The sequence below is a fragment of the Phyllostomus hastatus genome, unplaced genomic scaffold (assembly GCF_019186645.2).
Source record: "Phyllostomus hastatus isolate PE091 unplaced genomic scaffold, TTU_PhHast_1.1 phas_contig_148, whole genome shotgun sequence".
Lineage (NCBI taxonomy): Eukaryota > Metazoa > Chordata > Mammalia > Chiroptera > Phyllostomidae > Phyllostomus > Phyllostomus hastatus.
Window position 1 is genome coordinate 2,040,662 of NW_025333607.1, and position 25,767 is coordinate 2,066,428.

Genomic DNA, 25,767 nt, shown 5'->3' on the forward strand with positions numbered 1-25,767 from the left:
AGTTGAACCTGTGACTCTGAGCTGTTGCTGACACAGCACACTGTTAGGACACCTGCTGTCTTGCTGGGGATGCTTAGGAACCCACTGCACGGGGCAGGAGACCAGTGTGCTGGGACCAGCCAGGTGCCAAGTGAACCGCTAGCCCTCCGACAGGACTCATGTGCACTCACTGCTCTCTGCTACTCACCGTCTGGTTCACAGTGAGTCCCCCTGGCGACCCAGTGGTGCTCTTGCAAGTTCTGTCCTTACCAGTGAGTCACGTAAGAGGAGGGGTCTGGAGTGGACGTGCGCTGTGCCTCTGAGAAGAGGTTCTGCCGAGCTCCACTGCCACACTCCCAGAAGCACAAGCCCTGCACAGACTGTGTGCACAGGCAGAGCGAAGGCAACGGAAAGGAGCTGGGCAGACGTGGTATACATTAGGGACCAGGCGAGGCACCTGGGCAGAGGTCACAGGTTGAGGAAGTGGGTTTTACTGGAGAGGAATGGATGAAAGAGAAGCTGGGAATTTAGAAATGCATGTCAGCCATGCTCTCGTCAATTTTTTTACACTTTTCACGTCAGAGGAAACAGGCTGGCATTACTTACAGGAAATCCAACATTACAGTTTACGCCTTACCTTGGAAGACCGGAAGGTAAATGCTGTTGACTTTACATCAGCTTTCTCTTTGTCCACCAGGAGGAGGGTTTTGTCTTCCAGGAGGCTCAGGTACTTCCCCGTTGTGACGTGGCGCAGTCGGAAAGGCTGGCCCCATCTTATGTGGCTTCCGCTCCACCTAACGGAGACAGGCCACATTGACCTCACAGCAGCCGCACCGCACGGCAGACAGCAGTGGACTGCACGTGCCAGCGCGAGCACGGGGCTCTGCCTGTGCTGCCCTGGTTTGTGTTCTCAAGCACCTCAGGATGCGGGTGGCACTAATGTCAGTTCACAGAACAAGATGGGCATTCGGGACAATCAGGTAACATTCAGTGTATGCAACTAACAGGAAACAGAAGTGAAACTTAACTCTAGGTCTTCTGACTTTAAGTGTGATACCACCTACACTCTGCCCACTAGTCACAGATATAGAAATTATAAGTTTAACTGTGACTTTAGAATTTACTAGTTAAAAACTTCAGCTGTTGGATTTTCACAGATTCCAAAAATAGTGGGATAGTCAATGCCTAATCATGATTAATTGGAATTCATATATATAAACTGAAGTATAACTTACTTGAAAAAAGAAACAGATTCCTATGTTTGAAATTTAACATTAAAAAACAAGTATCTCATTAAAAAACCAATGAACAAAAAAAGACAAACCAAGAAAATGAAAACTATAAAAAAGGTCAAAAGGAAAAAATATACAATAAAAAGAAAATATAAACTAAGGTTACAGAACAAATATAAAAAGCAAAGTTATGATCATTAAGATCTGCTTTTAAAAACAGTGACTCTGAGGTAGGGTGGAAAAGGCAAATCAAGGCAGAAGCCACCCCCACCTCACTGAGTGCAGTGAGGACCGACAGCCGTGCGAGTCGGAGCCTCGGACTCGCTGCGCGGAGCAGCAGAAACTGCTTCTAACACACAGGACTTCCAGGGAGCTCGGCACCTCGCAAAGCAAGGACAGCCTCTTACCCACTGGTAAGAAACATGTTGACAATCAAACAATTTTTTAAAAACTAGGAATAAATGAGTGGAAAAGAATTTCCATGCATATAAAATCTCGGAAGACAGAGGCAGCACAGTTGGTGTTAGACAATTCAAGGCGAAGCATGAAGGGCATACTGTCAGGTGCTTCAGAAAGAGGAAAGGTAAACTCTAAAAGGAATGTACGTAGTGACCACTAATAATGAATCCAGTAAGTAAAAAGGAAAGATGTAGAGGACTTCCATCATCATTTCAAGATCATTTTATCAATTAATAAATTTGTTTTAATATAGAGTCATTAAAAACTACTGCAGTCTATAAATTGACAGGGTTTTTTTTGCAAATTTTTCTGTTTTAGTAAACTGTAAGTCATTTTCATGCTGTCTTCCTGAACTGGTTCTTTAACCTGTGATACTATCACTGAAAATTTACAGTGCCATGATATTACAGTAAGTTCATTTGTACATGAATTTGTTTATAGAGACAAATACTTTGGACAAGTCCCCCAACTAAATTAATAACCATGTGCCAATACAGGCCTGCAGTTAACCCTGATAATAATCCCACGTTATCTTAAAATAAAATTAAAGTTTGTTTTGCCACAAAAGCATATTAAGACATTTCTAGACAGATAATAAATAAGCTTTATTTATTCCCTTCTTCTAAACTTAAATGTATTCTTTGCAAATGCTATGAAAAACATAATTACTTTTAATATTCATTTTCATGATTTGAAGAAGCATTTGAATATATTTTCCCAAAGAATGACTCAATCATCATAGCAAACAACCTCCTTTTCAAATAGTCTAAAAATCTGACCAAACGCAGGTTTTTCACCAGAACTTTAGAGGGTGTTCTGCACACCATGCTCAAAGCCATGTAACAGGGCTCCCTGCAAGTCACTAAGGGGATTCTGTTACAACAGAATGAATTTGGCCACTTATTGGAAAACACTGTGATGTTTAAGCACATTTTCTTCAGCTTATGGGCACTCAGATCACCTGGTTTCATATGCCCATGGCCCCAAAGAAAAGAGGCCCAGGAGAATCAAGGGGCAAGAAAATAATATTTAGTAAAAACTGAAAATTGTAGCGTAACATAGATATATAAAGCGATTTCCTATGGTAACATAGAAAACTGCTCCCTCTGTATTACTTATAATTACTTCAAATTACCTCAAAGGAATGAGGAGCACTTGGTCATTCTTCATGATACATAGACTTCTAATTTTACTTATATAGAGTGTAAGAAAGAAGAATTTGAAGTATACATAATGCATATTTTTAATTGCAATGATCATTCCCATTACAGAAACTAATATATATCCTACTTACAAAGTTCTTACAAGTTTGCACTGGGGTAAAATACTAGAATAGGTTTCCTATTACATTTAACTCCTAATATTAAAACTATTAAAATGCTCATGATACTGAAAAACTTTTGACAATGTTAAATTTATTTGTGTAAGTTTGCAATTATAACAAATATATAGTTTGGGGCTTCATTCAAGAAAAACATACGTAGACCATCCCAAATATTAGTTATTATAACATAACTAATGACCTTTGGAAATCAAGTTCTATAATAAACATAAGCAGGATCTTTGACTATCATTACCTAAGTATAAAAAATGAGTGATTATATGGCCATTGCATATAATTAGAAGTGTAAATTAAATGCAATCTAATTTGTACGTTTACAATAAACACCAAGCAGTTCAAAGATTCAGCAGAATCTGAAAAAAAATCTTTAACATAATGACACATTACCTATGCACCTCCTGCTTTCCCACTGTAGACAGGAAGGTGAAACGGTACCAACCAGCCTCACAGAGTACAACAAAAAGTCTGTCTTTCACCTTTTAAATGGCTGACAAACCACCTGCTCTGCCTTCTGCTGCCATGTCCCGAGGTCCCCAGTCACCTGGGTTCTTGGGGAAGTCAGCATAGACATGAACACTGCTGTGATATGCCCCATCACCCTCGCTGCCCAGGAGGCCAGGCCCTTTCTACGAAGCAGGTGTCCATTGATAGTTAAAACCAACACATCACTTTCTGTTTCCAACATCAAGCATCAGACCATGGATGAGTAACAGAGAGGTGGGCAGAACAATAGGATTTATGTAATTACACTTCACCAACAATATTGCTGACAATAAAAGTGAAGATCTTCTAGGTTTTTGGGAGTCCTCATCCTTCCTTCTTTTTTTAAATCTAAAAATTGACACAGATTTCCGGTCAAGATGGTGGCATAGGTAAACACAGCTGACCTCCTCACATAACCACATCAAAATTACAACTAAATTATAGAACAACCATCACTCAGAATGTCAGAAATCTAGTGGAATGGAAGTCTGACAACTACAGAATTAAAGAAACCACATCCATCCAGACTGGTAGGAGACACAGAGATGCAGAACAGGCTGATCCAGCATCCCATGTGGTGGATAAAAATTTGGAAGGGGTATCTTGGGACTGAGGATCCCCACCCCCACACTGGGCTCCCAGCCCAGGTTTCAGTGCCAGGAAGATAAGTCCTGGCTGCAAAAACCATCAGGGACTAAGTTGGTGGGAGAAACTTCTGGAGTCCCAAGCAGTTCCTCTTAAAGAACCCACACATGGACGTTAACTCAGATTTACTCCCTCTGAGCTCCAACACTGGGGTAGCAGCTTGAAAGGCACCAGTGGCACACAGGGAGGATGAATTGGAGTATCTGGCATCAAGGTGAGAGCTGGGGGACAGCTTTCTCCCAGACAGAAAGTCAGGGAGAGGCCACTTTCCCTTTTCTGAACCCTCTCCTGACAGAGTCACAGAGCCACAGAGCCACAGAGCCACAGAGCCAGCAGGTAGATGCCATATCTGAGACTCCATCACCTAGCAAACACTGTTTGCCCTGCTCTGAAGATCGCAAGACTCCATCCTACCCAACTTATGGGCCCACACAACCTGTTAACAGAGACTTTTCCATATGAATGGCTGGTCTTGGCTCATGCTTCACAACTTCCTAAATGCTCTCAAACAAGCAACAGCTGACCTCAGTGAGCCTAGCCCCTGTACTTCTTGCTAAGTGGCCCCTGTGTGGCACAAGCAGTAGCCACCCTGGGTTCACAGCTTGCCTTCACCTGGGAATCTCCAAGCCAAACACAAGTAGCAGCTAACTCAGATTGCTTTATAGACCAGGCAGGGTGACCCAGGCAAAACACAACTTGGGGCTGACCTTGGCCTGCATCGCCCAGGAAATCTCAGAGCTAGTTGTCTACTAGGTACACGGGGGACCAGTGCACCTAGTGGACAGCTATAGACCATATTGGAGCACCACCACCCTGCCCCTGCACAACTGGTCCTCCATGGAGGGCAAAGGTTGGTGGTCAGTGGTCATAGCCAGTCCTTGCAACCGACTGACCTGGGTAAATTCCTCCCACTGACCTGCCAACAGCAATCAAGGTGCAACTATAAGAGAAGGGTGTACTCAGCCTACACCTCACGTACCCAGCTTGGGTGATAGGGGAGGCTGTGCCACTGGACCCTACAGGACACTGATCACATTAGGCCACACTACCAAGGGGGGGGAGTCATAGACGCACTATCTAATACACAGAAACAAACACAGAGTAGCTGCCAAAGTGAGGAGACTGAGAAACATGGTCCAGATGAAAGAACAGATCAAAACTCTAGAAAAAGAGCTAAACAAAAGGGAGATAAGCAATCTATCAGATGCAGAGTTCAAAACACTGGTTATAAGGATGCTCAAAGAACTTAGTGAGGACCTCAACAGGATAAAATAGATCAGTCAGAAACAAAGGATTCACTAATTGAAAAAAAGAACAATTTACAGGCAAACAACAGTAGAGTGGATGAAGCCAAGAATCAAATCAATGATTTGGAATGTAAAGAAGCAAAAAACAGAACAAGAAGACAACAGAATCCAAAAAAGTGAGGATAGTGTAAGCAGCCTCTGGGACAACTTCAAGTATTCTAACATCTGCATCATAGAAGTGCCAGAAGAAGAGAAAGAGCAAGAAATTAGAAGTCTATCTGAAAATAAAATGAAAGAAAACTTCCCTAATTTGATGAATGAAATAGACATGCAAGTCCATGAGATAAAGAGAGTCCCAAACAAGATGGATGCAATGAGGCCTACTCTAAGACACATAATTAAAATGCCAAAGGTGAAAGACAAAGAGAGAATTTAAAAGCAGCAAGAGAAAAGAAGTTGCCTACAGGGGAGTTCTCATAAGACCATAAGCTGATTTCTCAAAAGGAACTTTGCAGGCCAGAAGGGATTGGCAAGAAATATTCAAAGTCATGGAAAATAGGGATGTATAGCCACGATTGTTCTACTCAGTAAAGATATCATTTAGAATCAAAGGGCAGGTAAAGAGCTTCCCAGACAAGAAAAAACTAAAGGAGTTCATCATCACCGAGCCATTATTATAATGAAATGTCAAAGGGATTTACTGAAGAAAAGGAGAAAGATCAGAACTATCTTCAAAAGAATAAAATGGCAATAAATATATCTATCAACGATTGAATCTAAAGAAAAAACTAAGCAAACAAGAACAGAGACAAAATCACAGACATGGAGAGTGTTTTGATGGATGCCAGATGGGAAGGGAAAGGGAGAGAATGGATGAAGATGTGAGGAGATTAAGAAATACAAATAGGTAGTTACAGAATAGCCATGGGGATGTAAAGTACAGGTAAGGAAATAGAACAGCCAAAGAACTTATTCACATGACCTATGGACATGAACAATGGTGGGGGGAATGCCTGAGGGAGTGGAGGGGGGGCAAAAGGAGAAAACTGGAACAACTGTAATAGCAACTGTCATTAAAATATAATTAAAAATAAATATAAATTTAAAAACTGAGATTTAGGATCTCATTTGCTCAAGAAAATTTCATTCCTTCAAGCACATAATCATGAATGGTGGGCGTATCTATAAATTTAAAAAATCTGGATTCTGTTCATAAGGAAACAGATATCTAAACTTCACTTTTATTGACTATGTCATTTCTCTAATTAGCTGTCATTTGTATAATACACAAGTTAAAGGATATATATCTATATATTTACAAACCCTTTCCCTAAACTCACTGAGTAGTTTATGAAGTACATAAAAACTAGTGTTCTTTCTTTTGCTTTATAAGTTTGTCTCTTCTTTTCCATCTCCTTAAGAGATGTAGTTCCAATAAATTTTAGGTTCAATATTTATCAGATGTTTTAATATTTAGGTGTATCTGATGAACTATTTATATAGAAGAAATGTTATGTCAATTAATAATTAACAGGGTTAAAATGAAAGAACTTTTTTAAGTTACAGACACACATCATAGGAAATATAAAAAAGAAATTCAATTTATAAACATATTTTTGTTGTATGAGTAAGCAGAAAAAGTTTTGTGAACATAAGCATGATTGGGATAAAATTATGTCATGGGAGAGTAACATGAATACAATTTTAATGAGAAAGAAGAATACACAATTTTTAATATTAAAGAAGACCATGCCAAAGTGTTTTTAAATACATAAAATGGGACTAAATCACAGCAATACTTAGAGTCAGGGTATAGTTTTAAAAGAATGATGTGACCATTTTAGTTTAAAATGTCAGTACTTATAATATATTGTAAGTTACATTCTGTGCATCTATTTAAAGTGATAAAAATAGTCCTATGTCATACCTTACCATGTTCAAGGATACACAAAGTTTTTCAAAATTATTGTCTGGGATTATAAGCAAAAACAACTGAAAAGCACTACACTATTTGAATCATCATTAGATAAGCATTAACCTCAAAATACGACACCTACAAAAATAGCTATTCTATACTAAGACTATATACCCATCCTTGCACCCATCCGTGGAGTCTATAATCCTAAATCAGTAATTTCTTTAAGGTATATTATAGTAAAGAACAAATGCATTGAAAATGCACTGCTTTAGGCAAAGAACTGAACCTTATAATCATTTTAAATCTATTTTAGTTCTATTAAACATAGTTCAAAATGACACTTTTATTATCAATATTGCATTTATTTAAAGGAACTAAAAGTCAGGCTCTAAACAGCTTTCTGAAATCACCAGATAAAAATACACACACAGAAATTCTTATTTCTCTAATGAATACAAACCAACTTCATATTACCATGCACACTGCTGACTCAGCTGTTAAGTTATTTGTAAGTAAACAGCAACTGCCAGTAATGATCGAGTGCTCTGGCTCATGTTCGAGTTTCCTCTGTTTTGCATGTGCTTTCAGAAGGTTCAATCGAGAGCCTGCCAGACTTGAAACGTGCAACAGGCTTGTGCCTCCAAGCCCACATCACTGTCCCAGCAGCATTTTGTGTCGGGAGATGCACAGACTGGGTGTGATGATGTTAAGAAAACCAGCAAGGCTAAATACAAAAGCAGGTTACCTACCACCCAGTGAGGGGAGGTGATAATGGATAAACAAGGGAGGCAGAGGGCAAGGGTGCAAACTCTCCACGCCCAGGGCTTCATTTGCTGGTCCACAGCAGTCCTTAGCGTGACCATTTCACATACAGCACATCAGAAGCACTAGACACATTTTACACACTTAGGCTGCATACAGACACTCACGCGACTCGCAGCGTCTCCAGTCTCCACAGGGACCGTGCGTGCACAGACACAGCTCCACCTTCATAATGAACAGTCCTGTCAAAAAAAAAAAAAAACCTGATTTTAACACATCATTCCTGGACTCTCCTTTCCAAGCTAATTAAGAGAGAAAAACAAATGGAAAGCTTTGGATAAATACAAGTCATACTTTTTGGAGGAGACAATAGAGCTGTAAATAAAAATAACCAAACACACTGAGAATGGTCAACGTAAGAGTGCCCTAAATACACACTGGACGTAAACCTACCCCCTGTCATTCCCACCCACCCCATTCGTCCCCTTGCCATCCCCCCTCCCCTCCCCCACCACCAGTGGAGAATGTACTCAGCTTACTCACTTAAATCGGGCTCATAAAAGTACTCAGCTATGTCTTTAGGTGGAGGTTACTATATTATTTTTTAAACACATTCATATAATTATTTGCAGGTCTAAATTTTGTTCTAGATACTTAAAACATTTTGGAAGAGTATGAGAAAGCACTTTTAGTATTTTAATATAACAATCTGAAAATATGATAAAAGACAGAGAAGTATAAATAAAACCAAAATATAAACAAGAAATCACACAAAGAAAAATTTATTTGAATGTTCATCATACACATCACAAATTCCAAAGCCCTCATAAACAACCATTTGCTAGTGACACAAAGTAACAATTCACAGTACCCAAACGGACCTTGGTGCCACCCACACAGCCGTCTGAGGAAACCGGGGTCTCCCCAGCCCCTGCTCCACCAGACCTCTCTCCTCCACACAAGCCTGTGCCCTCAGTACCACAGCGTGCCTGGCCGCATCTTCCGCTCCAGCTCCCCTCGGCTCAGCACCCCGATCCTGCTTCCAGACTCACTCTTGCACAAAGCAGATGCCACTGAGACCATCAGTGACCAACCCCAGTGGGCTTTTTTCAACACCATGGAAACCCCTCCTGTCACGGCAGTTTGTCTGACACCAGTCCCACCTGCTCTTCTTCTTACCCACTTGCATGTTCTCTCTCATCTTGTTCTGAATGCGGACTGCCCTCACGTGCAGAAGAGTGGAGAGAACATTGTGATAACCCCACACGGCCACACGCCACTCCAACAATGACCAACACAGGGCCAGTCCTCCTGTGTCTCCCAGAACCTCTGGTCACCCCTCCACACACCACCTGAAACCATGGATGTAATTTGTTTTCATGAAATATCCATTCAGTGATCCAACTTTCTCAATTATCTCAAAAATGTCATTTGCTGTTGCTTTTTGAAATCCAGATCCAAACAAGATGCACAAATTGGTTAGATGTCATAAATTTTTTCTAGGCTAGCACAGTACTTACTCCCCTCCTCTCTTTTGTTTTCCCTTCTTGAGAAAATCGGTGTCACCCATTCTGGAGCACTTTCTACACTCTGGACTTTGCGGATAACCTGCTCACAGTGAGTTTAACTTGAACCTCTAAATCGGGAGTTAGATCTAGCAGTGTGGAAGCTTGTTCAAGCTGAAGTCTGATTTTTGGGCAAGTTCAGAAGTCGGTGTCGTGTCTTCCTGTTCCTTCACCTTAGGAGGTAAAATGACCGCTTGTCTATCTTTTTGCGTGAAAGCTGATCAGTAGGTTCAGGCCCGTCCTGATCCATCCATCACAACCTGAGGGTTTTAGCTGTGTCAATGGCCTGTGTCCGTGACTTTCAACTGTGGCTGTGAATGTAATCGCGTGGACAGCTTCTAGAAATCCCATGTCGTGGACTCGTCATGACCCAGTCTGGGGACAGAATTGGTGACCACTCCCCGGCTGGTCAGAGTGAGGAACCCGGTTGGAAAGCCATGTTCTGTCTGCATCTCAGCAGCACCCTGCTGTCATTCTCTGCTGTGCTCCAGAGGGCGGTCACCACATTCCTCGCCTCCACCACTAAATGCCAACAAAAGCCGTCCCTGTCCCACACCCCAGTTGTGAAACCAAAAAAGTTACCAAACATTCCCACATGTCTCCTGGGGGACAAAGCCACCCTGTGTCGAGCGCTGCTACAGAAATTCTCAGTCTTCAGTGAGAGTCAGACTCACCCTGCACGTCCTGGTTTAGTGGAACTGGGTGAGGCCCACACACTGGTGTTTGTAACGCATCCCCCAGCGAGGTTGACGTGGCTGTTCCATGGGGCCAGAACCACTGTTTCGTTAGGGCTGGGATTCTTAGCATCGGCTGTGTGTGAGAATCAGCTGGAGAACATTCATACTGCCAATGCACAGACAATTCACAGACCAAGAAACCAGAATCTCTGGGCATATACTTGAAAAATAATGAATGACAAAGTACAGATGCAATGTTTGCACATGTGTGTGTACATATAAAGGTAGACACACACAAATAGATATGTTTAAGTCAATCAGAACTTTAATAAAGATCTTATACTTGGCCACAAAGAAAATTTTATCAGGTTCTTTTATTTATTTTTTTATTCCTCGCCTAGGATGTTTTTCATTGCTTCCCATGAGAGAGGAAGGCAGAGAGAGGAACACTGATGCAATGGAGAAGCATCAACTGAGAAGACAGAAAAACATCAATTGGTCGCCTCCTAAATAGCCAGACTGGGGATCGAACGCACAACCTAGGTATGTGCCCTAACCAGGAATCAAACCCTCAACTCTTTGGTGACGGAAAATGCTCCAACCAACTGAGCCACACAAGCCAGGGCTATCAAATTCTTTTAGAAGTAAATATATTTACTCATCACATTTCCTGATCATAATCAAGAAAATTTAAAAATAGATACTAAAAAGACAAAAAAATAACAACTTGGAAAATTAAGAAACTCTCCTAAATGAGTCATGGGTCAGAGAGGAAACAGAAATTAGACCCTGTGTAGAATACGATGAAGAGAAGAACACTTCACAACCACTCATGATTCACGGGGCAACTTTGACAAGTTTTAGCCTGCAATCCCTTCGTCATTAAAAAAGAAATAATGAAAACAAAGGAATGAAAGAGCTGTCTGAAGAGAGTAAAAAGATAACAAAATGAACCGAGAGAAATAAAAAGAGGAAGAGAGTCTCTGATGTGTTAAATAAGATAAAGAAGATACAGGACAGCAATGACATGTGCTCTTCTGCACCACACTAAATCACTTCAAATCCGTCACCTGTACACGGGGTGTGTGTGCACACGCAGAAATATCATCTGCCTGAGGGTGGAGAAAGTTGTTGAATCGTGAACACCAAGCACTTAATCTTAATTACATGGGGAAAGGTATGCAGGAATTAAGCTTGAAAACAAAACAAAATGGATTCTAAGATATGAATAGCATAAATACACGTTCATGTAAAATTGTACATATTATACATAATAAAGTATAAGGAGAATTATTCAAGTGTTTTACTCACTTTCATAACTTTTCCTTTATTGATTGAATTTGACAGTGTTTTTTACTATTTATATAAGTAGAAATTTAATGATATTTTTAATTTAGGGGGAAATATTTAAAAACAAGGATATAAAGGCAAAAGTTGGATCCCCCTTCCTACCTGAAATATTTTTAGTTTTATAGGGTTGACTTGACTAGTTGTCCCCCAAAAGGGACTTCTGCCTTTAATCATTTCTTTTTATGGTTTTAAACTGCTTCCCTGACAGGGCAGAGCATCTGATGACTAGGCACAGCTCTTTGTGGGGACAACTAGTCAAGGGGAATCTGCTGTCACACAGGGTCCCCACGTAAACACGTGGCGGGTGCAGAAGGATGTCAGTGGTGGACTCATCACCGCTTCGTGGGCCACTTCAGACTGGAAACGGGCATCACAAGATCACCACCCAGAGTATCAGACTCTCAGTCCTCCGCAGACGGCACGAGGGCATTCAGACACACGTGGAAATCGGTCCAGCTGGAGAGAGGCCCCTTTCCTAGGAAGGGACTGTCCGTTTTCCTTGACACCTGTCTCCAGTATGAAGCACGAGTCTAGGAAAACAACTGTTTGGAGATCAACTAGTTTACCAAATGGTCTTAGAGACCAAACTTAAACTTACACAACTAAGTGATCATCTTCACAGCATGTGCCCTTACCAACAGGACAACTCAGAAGGAAGCCAGAGTCGCTAAGCAATCAAACTGACACCAGCAGCTTCGAGCCGTCATCCCAGAAGACTTCAATGTGAATGGCAGGAAAGATTCCAAATTTCAAGGGGAGGCCCACAGACATGAAAAGACACAGGCACCTCTGCAGGTAACTAATCACTCATATTATTTGTAACAAAAATTGCCCAGCTATAAATCAGAAACAGTCAAAGTCACCATAATTTCACCAGAAGGAGTCTTAAAAAGCCGCACACCTCAGAACCAGCAGTGTGCAGTGTGTGCCTTGTTCAGCGTGCCTCGGCAACCCCAGGCTCCCGGCCCTAATGTACGTCCACATGACTCATCACCCCCCGTACAATACAGCTCATTATGGGGCTCGTATTTCAGGCTCACCACATAGAACTGCCTGAAGAGGCCCCTTCAGGTTTTTCTTTTAACAAGTACAATTCTCCCTATTATGTCATCATCTCCACTCTTCAGGAGCACTATGGTATTGTCCACTGAAAGAAAAGCAGTGAGCTCTTTTTCTATTTTTGATCACAAAATACAATTTAAGTCTTATTCCAATTGTCAAACCACTTACTTCTCAGGATAAAGAGGCCCCTTGACAGCCAGGACAGCTCATCTTCAGAACCCGAGGCCCAGGAAAATCCAGCACTAGCAGACTAAGAAAAGCTCAAGCATTTACAAGCGCTTCAAAGCCAGACTGTTTGCCAGATATTGCTGTAGATTTTTTTTAAGATTTTATTTGTTTATTTTTAGAGAGAGGGAAAGAGAGGGAGAAGAGAGGAAGAGAAACATCAGTGTGTGTTTGCCTCTCATGCACCCCTATTGGAAACCTGGCCCGTAACCCAGGTATGTGCCCTAGACTGGAAATTGAACTGTTGTCCCTTTGGTTCACAGGCTGGCGCTCAATCTACTGAGCCACACCAGCCAGGGCTGTTGGCACAGATTTTAAGAAAGTTTACAGGATACACAATTCCAATCTGTGGACCTCAGAATCATGAAACAATTTACAATAAATGATCCGATGCTGGACAGGGCACCCTCCACACACAATGTCCCCACCTCCTTGCACATGAAGCCAATGGGCACCTTCACTGGGGGCGGGGGGGGGGGGGGCATCACAGGAGTGAGCTCACAGTTTGCAGGATGGATGGGAAAGATACTAAGTCATTCTCACATTTGATGGTCATTAATTTCCTGAAGATGTCACTTCCTCATATGGACTTCTGCAAAGTTACTTAACTCTAGGTGCCTCGTTTCCTCTCAGGTAAATGAAGCCAATTTGCACTGGGTCCAGTGAGGGAGATGGAGGACGCAGCCCACACGACCACGTGGAAGAGCCTTCAGGGAAAATGTTGGCTCCGTGGGTAGATGATGATGGTAGGGGTGTTACATTCCGTCTTTCCAGACAGGAAGTTAAGGACACATGTTGTTCATTGAACTTGTTTATCATCAAAGGTATAGGCAGTGCTAACTTATAAAACTGCTTGGGACAACCAGGTAGGAAATGAAGGCACAACTGAGACCACCTCCTCACTAGCCTCTCCTTAGGGTGCTGGCCTGCTTCCCAAATGTTATCAGCCATGGTTTACGCATTCCTTTTGCTTCTAGTGGTTCTATGCAACAGATAAAGTATTTCATTTATCTCTGTAGTCTTAAAGTTCACATACAAATCATGCAATCATGGAGGATGACGAGTCCCACTGTCTGCCAGTGGCAAACTGCAGACCCAGAAGAACTGGGGGGTGAGGTCCAGTCCAAAGAGTGACACCAGGTTCCAGACTCAAAATAGCCGACATTTCAGTGCCAGTCCAAAGGCGGACAACAACCAAGGTCTCAGCACAAAGACAGCACAAAGGCAGGGGGAGTCCCTTTAGACTCATGGAAGAGCCAGCTGCTCAGTCCACTCCAGCTTTCAACTGATGAGATGAGGCCCACCCACACCAGGAAGGGCAATCGGCTCTATCAGTCTATCAATTTCAATGTCAAATTTATCCAAAAACACCCTCACAAAAATACCCAAACTAATGTTTGATCAAGTATCTGGGCACCCTGCAGCCCAATCAGGTTGATACACAAAATTAAACATTACAATAAGTAATCATTAGGAAGTTGACTTTACCCAGCTCCTATTTCTAAACATGAAATTATATTCACATTGTGATTCATTATTTTTCCTTCCCAAGATAATTTTAGATACATTCAGTGTATTTTAGAGCACTTAGCTCATATCCAAAAAACTTCAGTTTGATCAATGAAGTATAAGAAACACAAATGTTTTATATCTAAATTACAGAAAGAATCATGAGCTCATTTTCAACCTGCCTGTGTTTCCTCAACATAAGGAAGTGCAAAGGAGTGAATATAGAAGGGTGGAACCCCAAAATTCAGAATTATCTTCTGGAGGGTGGGCCCCTTGTAGGACAGAGTTCCCGCCACTAGGTGAGTGTTCTAGGAACCCACCTGTATCAGTGTACCAGCAGGCATTGTTGTGAGAGGCTGTGTTCGGCTTCAGTGAACTTCTTTTGAAGACTCCACACATTTGCCCATTTCACGATGAATGATTTACGAATGTACCAGGCCACACCAAGCTGAGTGTTTAGCAGTTTCTGACCAAAAACAGCATGATCCCCATGCCCCACTCTCCCTATTCACCCAGTCTCACCCACAGCAACTTTTTTAAATTTCCCCAGATGAAAATAGCCCTCAGAGGGAAATGTTTTGCCAATGTGGAAGAGGTGAAACAAAAAATGACCAAAGTGCTAAAAGGCATCAAAATCAATGAGTTCAAAAATTGTTTTGAGCAGTGGAAAAAAGTCTCAATAGGCGTGTTGCATCAAATAGGGAGTACTTTGAAGGTGACCGAAGTTTAAACATGAAAGAATAAAAACACAATTTTTTACAGATAAATTCTGGATTTTGGGCCCCCCCCCACCATATTACTTTAAAACTGAACAGAGGGCAGGTCAGTTTTCACCATGGTACCACTGATGCCAGTTTTTCTCAGTGATTTTAAAGCGGGAAGAAACACTGCAACTGGAGTTCTAGTTTTTCATGCATTCTGGCTTCGTTTTTGCCAGAAAGAGCCTAGAATGTGTTACAAATGCTGAACACCAAATAGAGCACAACAATAGGAAAAGGTAATTCAGCCAGTCACCTCAAATTCTGGTAATGAATCAATTATACAGGTTAAAAACAGGAAGGAGTGGCTTGCTGGCCTCTGAAGATTGCCCTGTTGATTCAAACGCTAATGGCATGCTCATGTAGAATTCAGTAGGGACAAAAATAGCTTTATCAATGTATTTTAGTTACTGTAATGGAAGACAGTAACATAGTATCAGAATTATTTTTCCTAACTTAATGTTTAACAAATACATCATGGATGACAGAATTCAATTCTCCTTTGAGAATGTTTTTATACTTACTATCAGTGCTTTCTGAAATCTCAATAAAATAGGTTATAAAAGTCCTAATTGGTATCCACAGAATCTTCACCATTTTTATCTCAAAAGAAATGTTTGTCATCAATATATATAGCAAAAATGATTATTTTTGCACACATAAGATTATTAATTAAAATACCACTGAGCATCCATAAAATCCATCACAGCAGCAGGCTAAAGAATAAAAATCATAATATCCTATCAGTAAATGCAAAAGCATTCGACCACATCCAACATCCATTCATGATAAACTCAGAAAACTGGCAACAGAGGGGAACTTCCTCAGCCTGACAGAGATGACCTACAAAACCCTGCAGTTCACACAACACTTCCCTGTGAGAGACCAGTGATTCCTCTCCAAGATGGGCTGGTCCCTATCAGCTTCACCTAATCCAAGGGTCCCGAACCGCCCCCGCAATGTGCTTGTTCTCTTCTGGGTCCTATGCTACCTCTGTGACCGTTTCCACTGCGGCCCCAGTCCCTCTGTCCCCTCCTCGGTCCCTCAGCCACGGCAATCCCCTAGACAGAAGAGGCTGGGACTCTTGCTGGGGCCTAAGGGACTTCCCTGGGCTGTGACCTGAAGTAGGAGCTTCCAGTAGAGAGGCTCTTCATCACAGGTGGGGAACTCACCTGCAAGTCGTTCCGTACTCACACTGGTGGGGAAGCTGACGCAGTAGGCGGTTTTCTTCCCCACTCCCCGAACTACAAGCAGCCGATCTTTCACATTGATACAAGTGGGGGACCCCACAGCCCTCTGCGTCAGCCAGGGTGGTCCACAATGCAGGGCCCATGTTCTTCCACAGCCCACAGGTTCCTGCCTCACTCGGTCTTGCTCAAAGAGTAGAATGGCGAGCATGTTTTCTACAGCCTAATTTTTCAAAGGGTGGTGACTGGCCTCTCCCTGGCGAACATCCACTCTTTCTGAATGCAGTGTTGTTGGGACCTAACAGACCGCCAGTTCCATAATGAAGGGCTGCCCTAGTCATTTCCAGACCCAGCACACGCCCAAATCCCTGCAACACGCAAACCCCCCAGTGGGCCTTAGAGGTCTGAGTTCAAGTGACTGGAAAGCAGACCCAGGACTAGACGGTCATTTCAGGGTGAAATGCCAAGAGTTCCAGTTACACATTTCATGCTAGAGTTTCTGCTCCTGCCACCACCTTCCCTGTTCATGCTGGCGACAGTGTCGGCAGCCCAGCTGAGCGGCAGGCAGGTGCCTGCCCAGTGGGGCAGAGCAGCATTGTGCTCTCTCTCGGGAGCGGACTTTACAACAACATTGCTCTTGGAGTTGCTGCACAGCCAAATAGGTGTGTCTCGAGGTGACACACCTGTGTAAAACATAAACTAGTCATCTTGGATTAAAACCATTAATATCCTTCTATCTACTCAATATGAAGACACTCATGTACATAGGACTAGATGGAAAAATGGCAAATACAGCTTGTTACTTTCATTCCCTAAATAATACAATACATCCATAAAGGCATTTAGAATTTAAAAATATGAGAAAGGTCTTTTTATCCCAAAATATGTTGCTTATATCTAGATTAAGTTAAATGTGGACAAGTAAAAATGGTCTTAAATTTCACTGAAAAAATAGAGGAGATTTCTTTTATTCTTAATGTTGATTGTTAATCCACTATCTCTTTTTCAATTCACTCACTTTAAGTGCATCAAAAACTTCGGTTGTTTTTTCATTTCTACTGAGACTCCTGGGAATATTTCCAATCCTTCACCTTCAGATTTGTGATGCCTTCTTGCCTGGCCATCCCTGAGAGTGTGGCCCCTGCTGAGTCCCGCTGCTCGATGAGACTCCCTGAGAGTGTGGCCCCTGCTGAGTCCCGCTGCTTGATGAGACGGGGCTGAGGCAGGGCCAGGGCATCTGCTCTCAGCTGGCATCAAGTTTGGGGAGAAGAGTGAACCTCCCTCAAGGCAGAAAAGGCAAAGAAGAGAAAATCGCTCTCCTTTACGTCCTGTTTCCATCAAAACCACTCTGCAGCCCTGGCTGGTGTGGCTAAGTGGACTGAGTGTAGGTCTGCAAACCAAAGGGTTGCCAGTTCAATTCCCAGTCAGGGCACATGCCTGGGTTGTGGGCCAGATCCTCAGTAGGGGGCGCATGAGAGGAAACCACACATTGATGTTTCTCTCCCTCTCTTTCTTCTTCCCTTCCCCCTCTCTAAAAATAAATATATATGTAAGATCTTTTAAAAAAACACTCAGCAAATCCATCCCATTCCCAGGTTGAGGCCAAAAAGGTATAGAGATGGCCTGGCAGGGTCCTACATGGTGGAGGAGGAAGGGAACCCTTAGGCACTGAGGTCATCCTTGACAGCCCTGGAGGTTCTTCCTAGACAGAGACTGAGCACACTGGAATCCTTCAGGGATGTTAGGCATCCGATCCTGTTCCCAGACACAAGCCATGCATCTCTCTAAGCCAGACTGAGACAGTTAATTCATTAATCAAGCCCATCTCATGCCTTATCAATTATTTACAAGTAAAGCTCATTAAATTATCATAATATTAAAAAGGGCACAGAGGTAAAAAACATTTTTCTGCATACATTTGGCAGAAGCCTGCTGAGTCACATTCTCAAAAGTCTCAAATGTACCATTTATTCCCACGTTGCTGGAAACAGTGACTTAACTGCCCTGCATTTGAAAGTTTTAAGACAGAGCAAGTCTGTGCCAAGTAATGGCCGATGAGCTGCAGAAGAGAGCCAGCTCTCCCTTCTGACTGCCCCCAACCTCTCTCCCTCTCTTTTGCCCTCTCTCTCAAACACACCTGCAGACAGGAACACTCTCCGCTTCCTTCTCATTGTTCTCCATAGCACCTATCATCACCTACAGCATTTATCAGTATCATCTGTGTGCATTTACAAATAAGCACACCTGTGCCTGTATTGTCCCCTGTCTTCTCTAGAAGGTAAACTCTTTGAAGAATGAAACAATCTCTCTTCTTATCTGCTACTATAATCCAGGCACCCAGGACACGCTAGTCATGTCACAAATTTTTAATGAATGAATAAAACTACTTAGAAGCTTTATGGCAAAATCTGTTTTAACATACAAGTAATGATTCTCAAAAAATGTTTTCCTCATACTGGTTTCCAAATCACAGGTCCTGAATGACAACTCTGAATAATTACTCCCCTAATTTATTCATTTTAAAATTTATTAAAAGTATGGCATCCTTAATTCAGATAGTGCACGTTTAATCCATGAATGTGTGTGCACACTTCATCAGTCACGTAACAACGGACAGAAGTAATTAAGACACAATCCAGACACAGAATGCAGAACAGAAGAGACTCTCCATATAAAATATTTCATCCTTAAAATAAAAACTGGTAATAAAATTCCAAGCCTCCAGAATGAAAGCTTATTCATCTTCTTTCTTTTTCAGTTACAGTTGACAGACAATGTTGTATTAGCTTCAGCTGTACCGCACAGTGGTTAACAGCAGCATCATTCAGGAAGTGCCCCCCCACGCCCAATTACTCAGGTACCCACCTGGCACTGCACGTGGTTGCTAAACTAGCACTGACTGGATTCCCTACACTGCACTTTGTGCCCCCGTGACTGTTCTGTGACTACTGATTTGTGCTTCGTACCTCCTCCCCCTTTTCCACCCAGTCTGCCAGGCCCCACCCCCCTGGCAGCCATCAGTTTGAAAGTGTATTTTTAAAGCAGTAATTAGAACACTATGTTGCGTCTGACAAGGCCAGAACCTCTCTCCCCAATTTGCCCCCTCTCACTGCCCGACGAGGGAGAGAACTGAGAACTGAGAAAGCGCAATTCCATAGTTACTGCTCGACGCATCTCTCCCTTCTGCCGGACTGCTCCCACTTCTGCAGAGTGCGTCTTTACTGCTTTTGTTGTTGTTTGGACAGGTTGTCTACCAGTGATTTACAGCCATATGTCTTCCTGGAAAAATCTCAAGAAACTTAAAACACTAGTAGTGCTGTATTCCAGCAGCGTGTCAGAATTTAACCCATAAAAGGAATATGAGCAGGAAGCATCAGGAAAACTAAGCTATTTGGTAGGCGTTGTTCTCCCATCTAATTCCATTTAATCATGACATGCGTGCTCTTCATTGGAACAACGTTTTTAGTACTTGCACGAGAGAGCAAAGGCAACACATGCACACAGAAACCCCATGTGAGGGGGAAGTTGGAGACAACCACTTGTGTCTGCAGGTGTAGAGCCCACCGTTCAAGCGCGGTTTCAATCCCATAGTTATGCACATTCTGCAACTGTCGATGGAACGGACACAGCAGTCAGGACACCGTGTTCCCAAATTACTAAAGGTCACTCTGACCCTCTCCTTACAAGTCCACTGCCTCTCACAACAAACCCGATTCAACTTCAGTATTTCCCTTCAAGAACATCAACCTCATTGTGACCCAGAAATTATCAATATTGCCTCAAGGACATTACCGGAGGGGCAGACTTTCACGTGTATGCGATGGGAGAGTGGGTGCAGAACAACATCAAAATGTTTTCAACCCCCCGGTTTTCTCTGCAGTGACAGCCAGCTGTCTGCAGGGCTAAGGGGAGTGTGCTCAGGAGGTGGGCACCTGCGGCCCCTGCCAGCGAGCTCAGGCAAGCAGTCTGGGATCTGACACGGAATATTCTTATTTGAAAATGAAAACATCCAACTATTTAAACAAAACCATGCTCACCCATCCCTGTGAGCCTGGCTCACCACAGAAGCACCCGAGGCTTGTTCAGACACAGTCAGTGTCTCACCCCCTGACATCTCTGCTCTCTGGGGCCGCCACCCACATGCCTGGGGTGCCTCCAACTTTTCTGCATCTGACTAAAGGCTGCTCTTATGTCTAAACAGTAATAACAACAAAACTGTGCTGATTTCTTCATAAGCATAAGCACATCACAGGCCATGTTCTCACTGAATGTTCACAACCACCGTATGAAGCAGCCGCTGCGGGGTACCTGTCCATACTTCACAGAGAGGAAAAGGGCACTTACAGAAACAAAGTCACCAGCACACTGCGCACAACTGGCCTTTGCCTTCACTAGAAGCCTCCCCCTGTCTGCAGAAAGAGAAGAGGGTCAAGACCACTCCGTCTATGGGAGTCACTCAGCATATCACAGGCTGTGGCTTAGCCTCACCCTGCCCCCGTCTGCACGCACCACCATGGCACCGACCATGGAGGTGCCTCTCCTCTGTTCCCAGCACAGACCACCCAGTCATTCCAAGTCCTGAGGACTTCTTGCCTGCCCACCCGTCGTCATCCTCTCTGCTTGGGCCATCGGAGGCTTTGCAGCCTTTCTGAAGCAATGCCAGATTGACATGCTCTCCCCAGTTTCAGCTCATGCATCCCATCCGCTCCATGCTCCCCATGTACTCTAGATCAAGCTCCAACCCTGGCTCTGTCTGAGTCCAAGACTCAAACGCTCTGATTTCCTGCATGACGCCTCAAGGGCCTCTTTGTTCACCATGTCCAAACACCCTCTGCCCCAGCCTGCCCACCTCCTCCAGCCTTCAGCCTCATCTCCTCTATGCACCAGAGCCTCCAGCTGCCCTGGATCCCATGCCAGTGCCCACAGCACACACCTCATGCATCCCTACACTGTTGAGGCCATCCGTCTGGCCTTACCATCCCTGCTCCAGGCCCCACTGCATCCCGGAGGCCACTCCCCAGGTTGACTTCCTCACTGTCGCCCACATGGATAAGGACAATGGCCCTCTCCTGGTGAGTCTCCCAGATTCAGAGCCTTCCCACCTCTGACTGGAGCCCTCCTGCCCCTCAGGGCTGTGCCTTTAAACAGGGCCTGACCGCCTCACCCCAGACCCCACCCATTCCTAACCAGCTGGGGGCAGAGCAGCCTGGAGAGGCCTGGACTGCTCTCTCCGCTGACTCTCACCTTCACCCCATCGTCCCCAGATTCCGCTAGAACCATGGCTGTTCCTGGAGCACTCTGCCGCCCCTTGGAGTCGTTGGCTCTTTCTTCTGTTTGGAATTCATTCCTCAAACCATCTGCCTTCTGAACTCCCTCTCTTCTTTTACACAAATGCTGTCAACACCTCCAGCACCTGCTTCCAAACCTGCTAAAAGCAGTGTTTCCAGTTTTGGGACTTTTCCAGGCACTGCAATCCAGGCTTTGTTTCATTATAAGCTAGGTCCTCAGGGTGGCACAGATAAGACAAGCCCCCAGATCTCAGGGACCTTTCCCAGGTGAGCAACTAGCTAACAACTAATAACTTCCCAAATGGTCCCTGTGTATATCTTTAAATTACAAAAAGAAATACTTACTAAATAAGTTACCTAAATGCATATGTTAATATTATGAGATATATCCCCCAACTTAAAGATGCATAATAAATGGTCCAGACAACGCCTTCTCCCACAGTGACCTCTTACTTACGTAATAAACTTACTATGTTCACCCATGAATCATGCAGCAAAGCAGAGCATTTGAACCATCCCAGAAATTGCTCTGTTTTTGTAGTAATTGTGCACTTTCCCTAATGATCCAGATATGTCAATGATCCAGACTACATCAACCTTGGCCTAAAGCCAAATACTAACATGAGAGGGGTACTATAATCATGTAAAATATTAGGGAAAGCGGTCAATTCTATTATCTGTGGCCACAAATGGGAGGTAACAGAAAAACATCCTACACTTTGGTGTAAGTTGAGAATTCTGCTCTTGAATCTGAACTCAAGACCAAATGTTCCAGAACAAGAATTAATCAAAACTAAGGAACATCAACTGAAGCTTTCAGTAGTTTGTTTAATGCATTCACTCCTCCAACTCGGCTTATTTACTTCAATGGTTCTTAGCGTGCTTTAATTTTTTTCAGCAAGTCTACTGATGGGTAATAAAAACATAACATGAGGAAGAAGTTCTAAGCAGGCCAACAAATGAGTACTCAGGGGACAGATGACGTTAGTGGCCCCCTTTCTGCTATGCTAGTGGCCTAAACAGACACACCCTCGGTTTAAACATTGCATCAAGGTGAGGAACCACAGGGCTCAGTGGCACCGGGCTCCACGGCGCCAGGCTCGTCACCCACCTGCGCTGTTCCTCCCCATGCTCTCCTGAGGGGACAGTGAGGCATTCGTCCATGTGTCCATGCAGCAGCCGGAGGACGTCCCCACCGATCAGATACCCTGTGAGGGCAGAAACGCAGTCACACATGAACCGTCACACTGCTGGGACGATCACCGGGCCCCACCCTCTGTTTTCACTGGCAGAGAGACAGGCAGAGAGACAGGCGAGGCTTCAGGCCCAACCTCAGGGGTGGACAGGGCCACCTGCCTGCTGCCTCCAGGCCCCAAGCCCTGGTTAGTGACCTTCCCACTGGAAACACCTCCTCAGCCCCATACACCCCCACGAAACACAGACGCGTGGCTAGGCTCAGAGTTGTACGTGCACAGGTGGCAGTAATCAGAACAAACCCTAATGCACAAGCACTGCTGTGACCCAGCTCCGAGTCACCTGCGCTGGAAGATGGGAGATCTTTTTTTATCCTAAATATAATTTTTGTTCTAAATTAAGTCATTTAATTTATTGTTTATTCTATTACAGTTGTCCCAATATCTTTTTTCCCCTTTTGGTCCCCTCCACCCAGCCTGCCCCTCTCACCCAGTCACTCCACTCTCTGTTGTCTGTGTCCATGAGTCATTCATACAGGTGCTTTGACTAGTCCCTTCCCCTTCCTTCCACCATTCGCCTCTCCCCCATCCCCTCCTACAGCTATCAGTCTGTTCCCTGTTTCCGCGTCTCTGGTTCTATTTTTCTCATTAGTTTATTTCATTCATTAGATTCCACTTATAGGTGAGGTTATATGGTATTTGTCTTTCTCCAACTGGCTTATCTCACTTAGCGTAATAGTCTCCAGTCCCATCTGTGCTGTCAGAAAGGTAGGACTTCCTTCTTTCTTTCAGCTGCATAGCTCTCCACTGTGTGTGAAATCCTGACAGGAGCCTAACTGAGCAATATCCCGGGGGCCAAAACACTGGAGAAAGTAACCCCTAGAAAGCTAGCACATAAAACACACACCAGTTTTAAAGTTAACCGTAGCATAAAAATAAGGAAAGGTAAGTCCTAACACAAACTTCACTTTTAAATACCAATCTGCACAAGGGTCTTAAATGTCAGCACCTATGTAACAGAATGTTTTGACACAAAAGCTCTCCCTAACAGTCAGCTCATTATCACACTTGTGGAGATGACCTTCAGCCCTGCATCAAGGACAAACCATCTCACTGGAGGGGAGGACTTACCTTGGGCCGCTTCACTTCCTGAGCTGATCGGGGCCACGCTCCAGAGAGTCTGCTGGAAAGCCGCATCCACGTGGAAGCTGCTGCCGCCATAGGACAGGTGCTGCAGGGGAGGAAAAGAGAGGTCACGGCCGCGCCCGGCACTCTCGCTGCACACGTGCTTCTGCCCACTCAACCCAGCACGCCAGCCTGGAGCTGTGCACCCAGACCATCACCCAGAAATAAAGAGATAAGCAGGGAAAAGTCGGAGTTTCTGTTTGACTCTGGGTATTCTCCACCTTCAGTCTAAGAGTTATTAACGTAAGCCACTAATCAGAAAACACACAAATGAATACAGTAAAATAAATTTACTCACCAAGATAGATTATTTTGTTTTAAGCCTTACGAATGGACAAAATTGTACAGCCAGTGGGTACTTACCACTGAAATTATAACAAGTTTTGTGTGTATCACACTGATTTTTCTTTGACAGTGAAGTAGGTGAAGTCACAGGACCAATGTCCCAGTTTCACCAGGCCCTTTAGGGACTTTATCTGCAATTTGACACAATGGTCGTTAGATGGTGATGTTTCCCAATAGGTACCTAAGACCTGACCATTTCCTCCAAAATTCATACATTACAAATTTCACATTTTCCTTCTTAAAAATAAAAATGTATTAAAACAACACTTTTAATATCTTTGATACCCATAATGAGTTCTCAAATGACAAATAAAGAATAACAAAATAGCATAACTGCTCTGGAATTTTACAGCCAAATGCCTCAATTATTTTGCTAATCACACCCTGGCTGCCTCTAGCAGTTCAGACACACATGGAACAAGCACCTGTGTTCTTAGGGTCATTTTAGTGGCCATCCCCAGTATTCTCGCCATGATTCTGTGATAGTTTCCAATGCCAAGGACAGTCAACACTTTCAAAGACTGGAACTGTCCACGAACATTCCCAGAAACTGGACACCCCAACGGAGTGAGGAGCATTGCAGCCTGGCGTCACCCCATGGTGAACTCCACAGGCCTTGCGACACCCCAGGAGCCCCTTCCACCTAAAGATGCTACTTGCAAGTCAGTAGCAAAGCAGGTATTTCAATACCTTTCTCTTCAAAACAAAACCAATAATTTTTTGACATCCATGTTGTTATCTTACCAATAATTTTTCCAATCAATAAGACTCAAGTTTAGCAGCTGATTGACCAGCCTTAGTTATAAACTGCTTTGACCAGCCTCTCAGCCAGCTACCTGCCTTTCTACCACCTCACCACATCCTTAAGTGTAATGCCAGCTGAGACTCCTTGATTGTTAAAATTCTCTATTTACAAATAAATCCCATGCTTCTGCTTCCACAAACCAGGAGAATATTTTTCCTTCATAGCTATCATCACATAATGTGATTTAGTGTATCTTTCTCTCTCCGTCACGTGAGCTGTCTGACACAGGTTCACAGCCTAGTAATGTTATTCAATAAACAAAGATGTGCAGAAACCAAAATCTTCAAAGCGAAGCAGCATAAACCTAAAGAAATATTTTACATTGTTCCACAAATGCACCTATTTTAATGACCTGAGCCAAAGTAACAGCACACGCACAGAAAACTTTCTTTAAAATCATATGGCTCTCACCAGACCATGAACAGGTAGGTCCAAACACCAACAGTGAAATTTTTAGTTTTGACATATTGTGACAAATAAATAGATAATCTTCATTTGTTCATTCATCATGGTTCACTGAATACACTATTATATGAATAGAACACCCTCTG

General features: G+C 43.4%; 1 protein-coding gene across 6 annotated transcripts in view; it reads right to left on the bottom strand.

Annotated features, from left to right (window-relative positions):
- The window catches only part of RYR2 (ryanodine receptor 2), a 540,637-nt gene that overhangs the window by 289,481 nt on the left and 225,389 nt on the right, over positions 1 to 25,767 (bottom strand). For all 6 annotated transcript variants that reach the window (XM_045860807.1, XM_045860777.1, XM_045860769.1 and 3 more), the window contains 4 exons: positions 24,013 to 24,112; positions 22,800 to 22,896; positions 8,235 to 8,309; positions 617 to 773 (listed from right to left, as the gene is read on the bottom strand). In XM_045860807.1, coding sequence (XP_045716763.1) covers positions 617 to 773; positions 8,235 to 8,309; positions 22,800 to 22,896; positions 24,013 to 24,112 — 429 coding nt within the window. The remainder of the gene's footprint in view (positions 1 to 616; positions 774 to 8,234; positions 8,310 to 22,799; positions 22,897 to 24,012; positions 24,113 to 25,767) is intronic.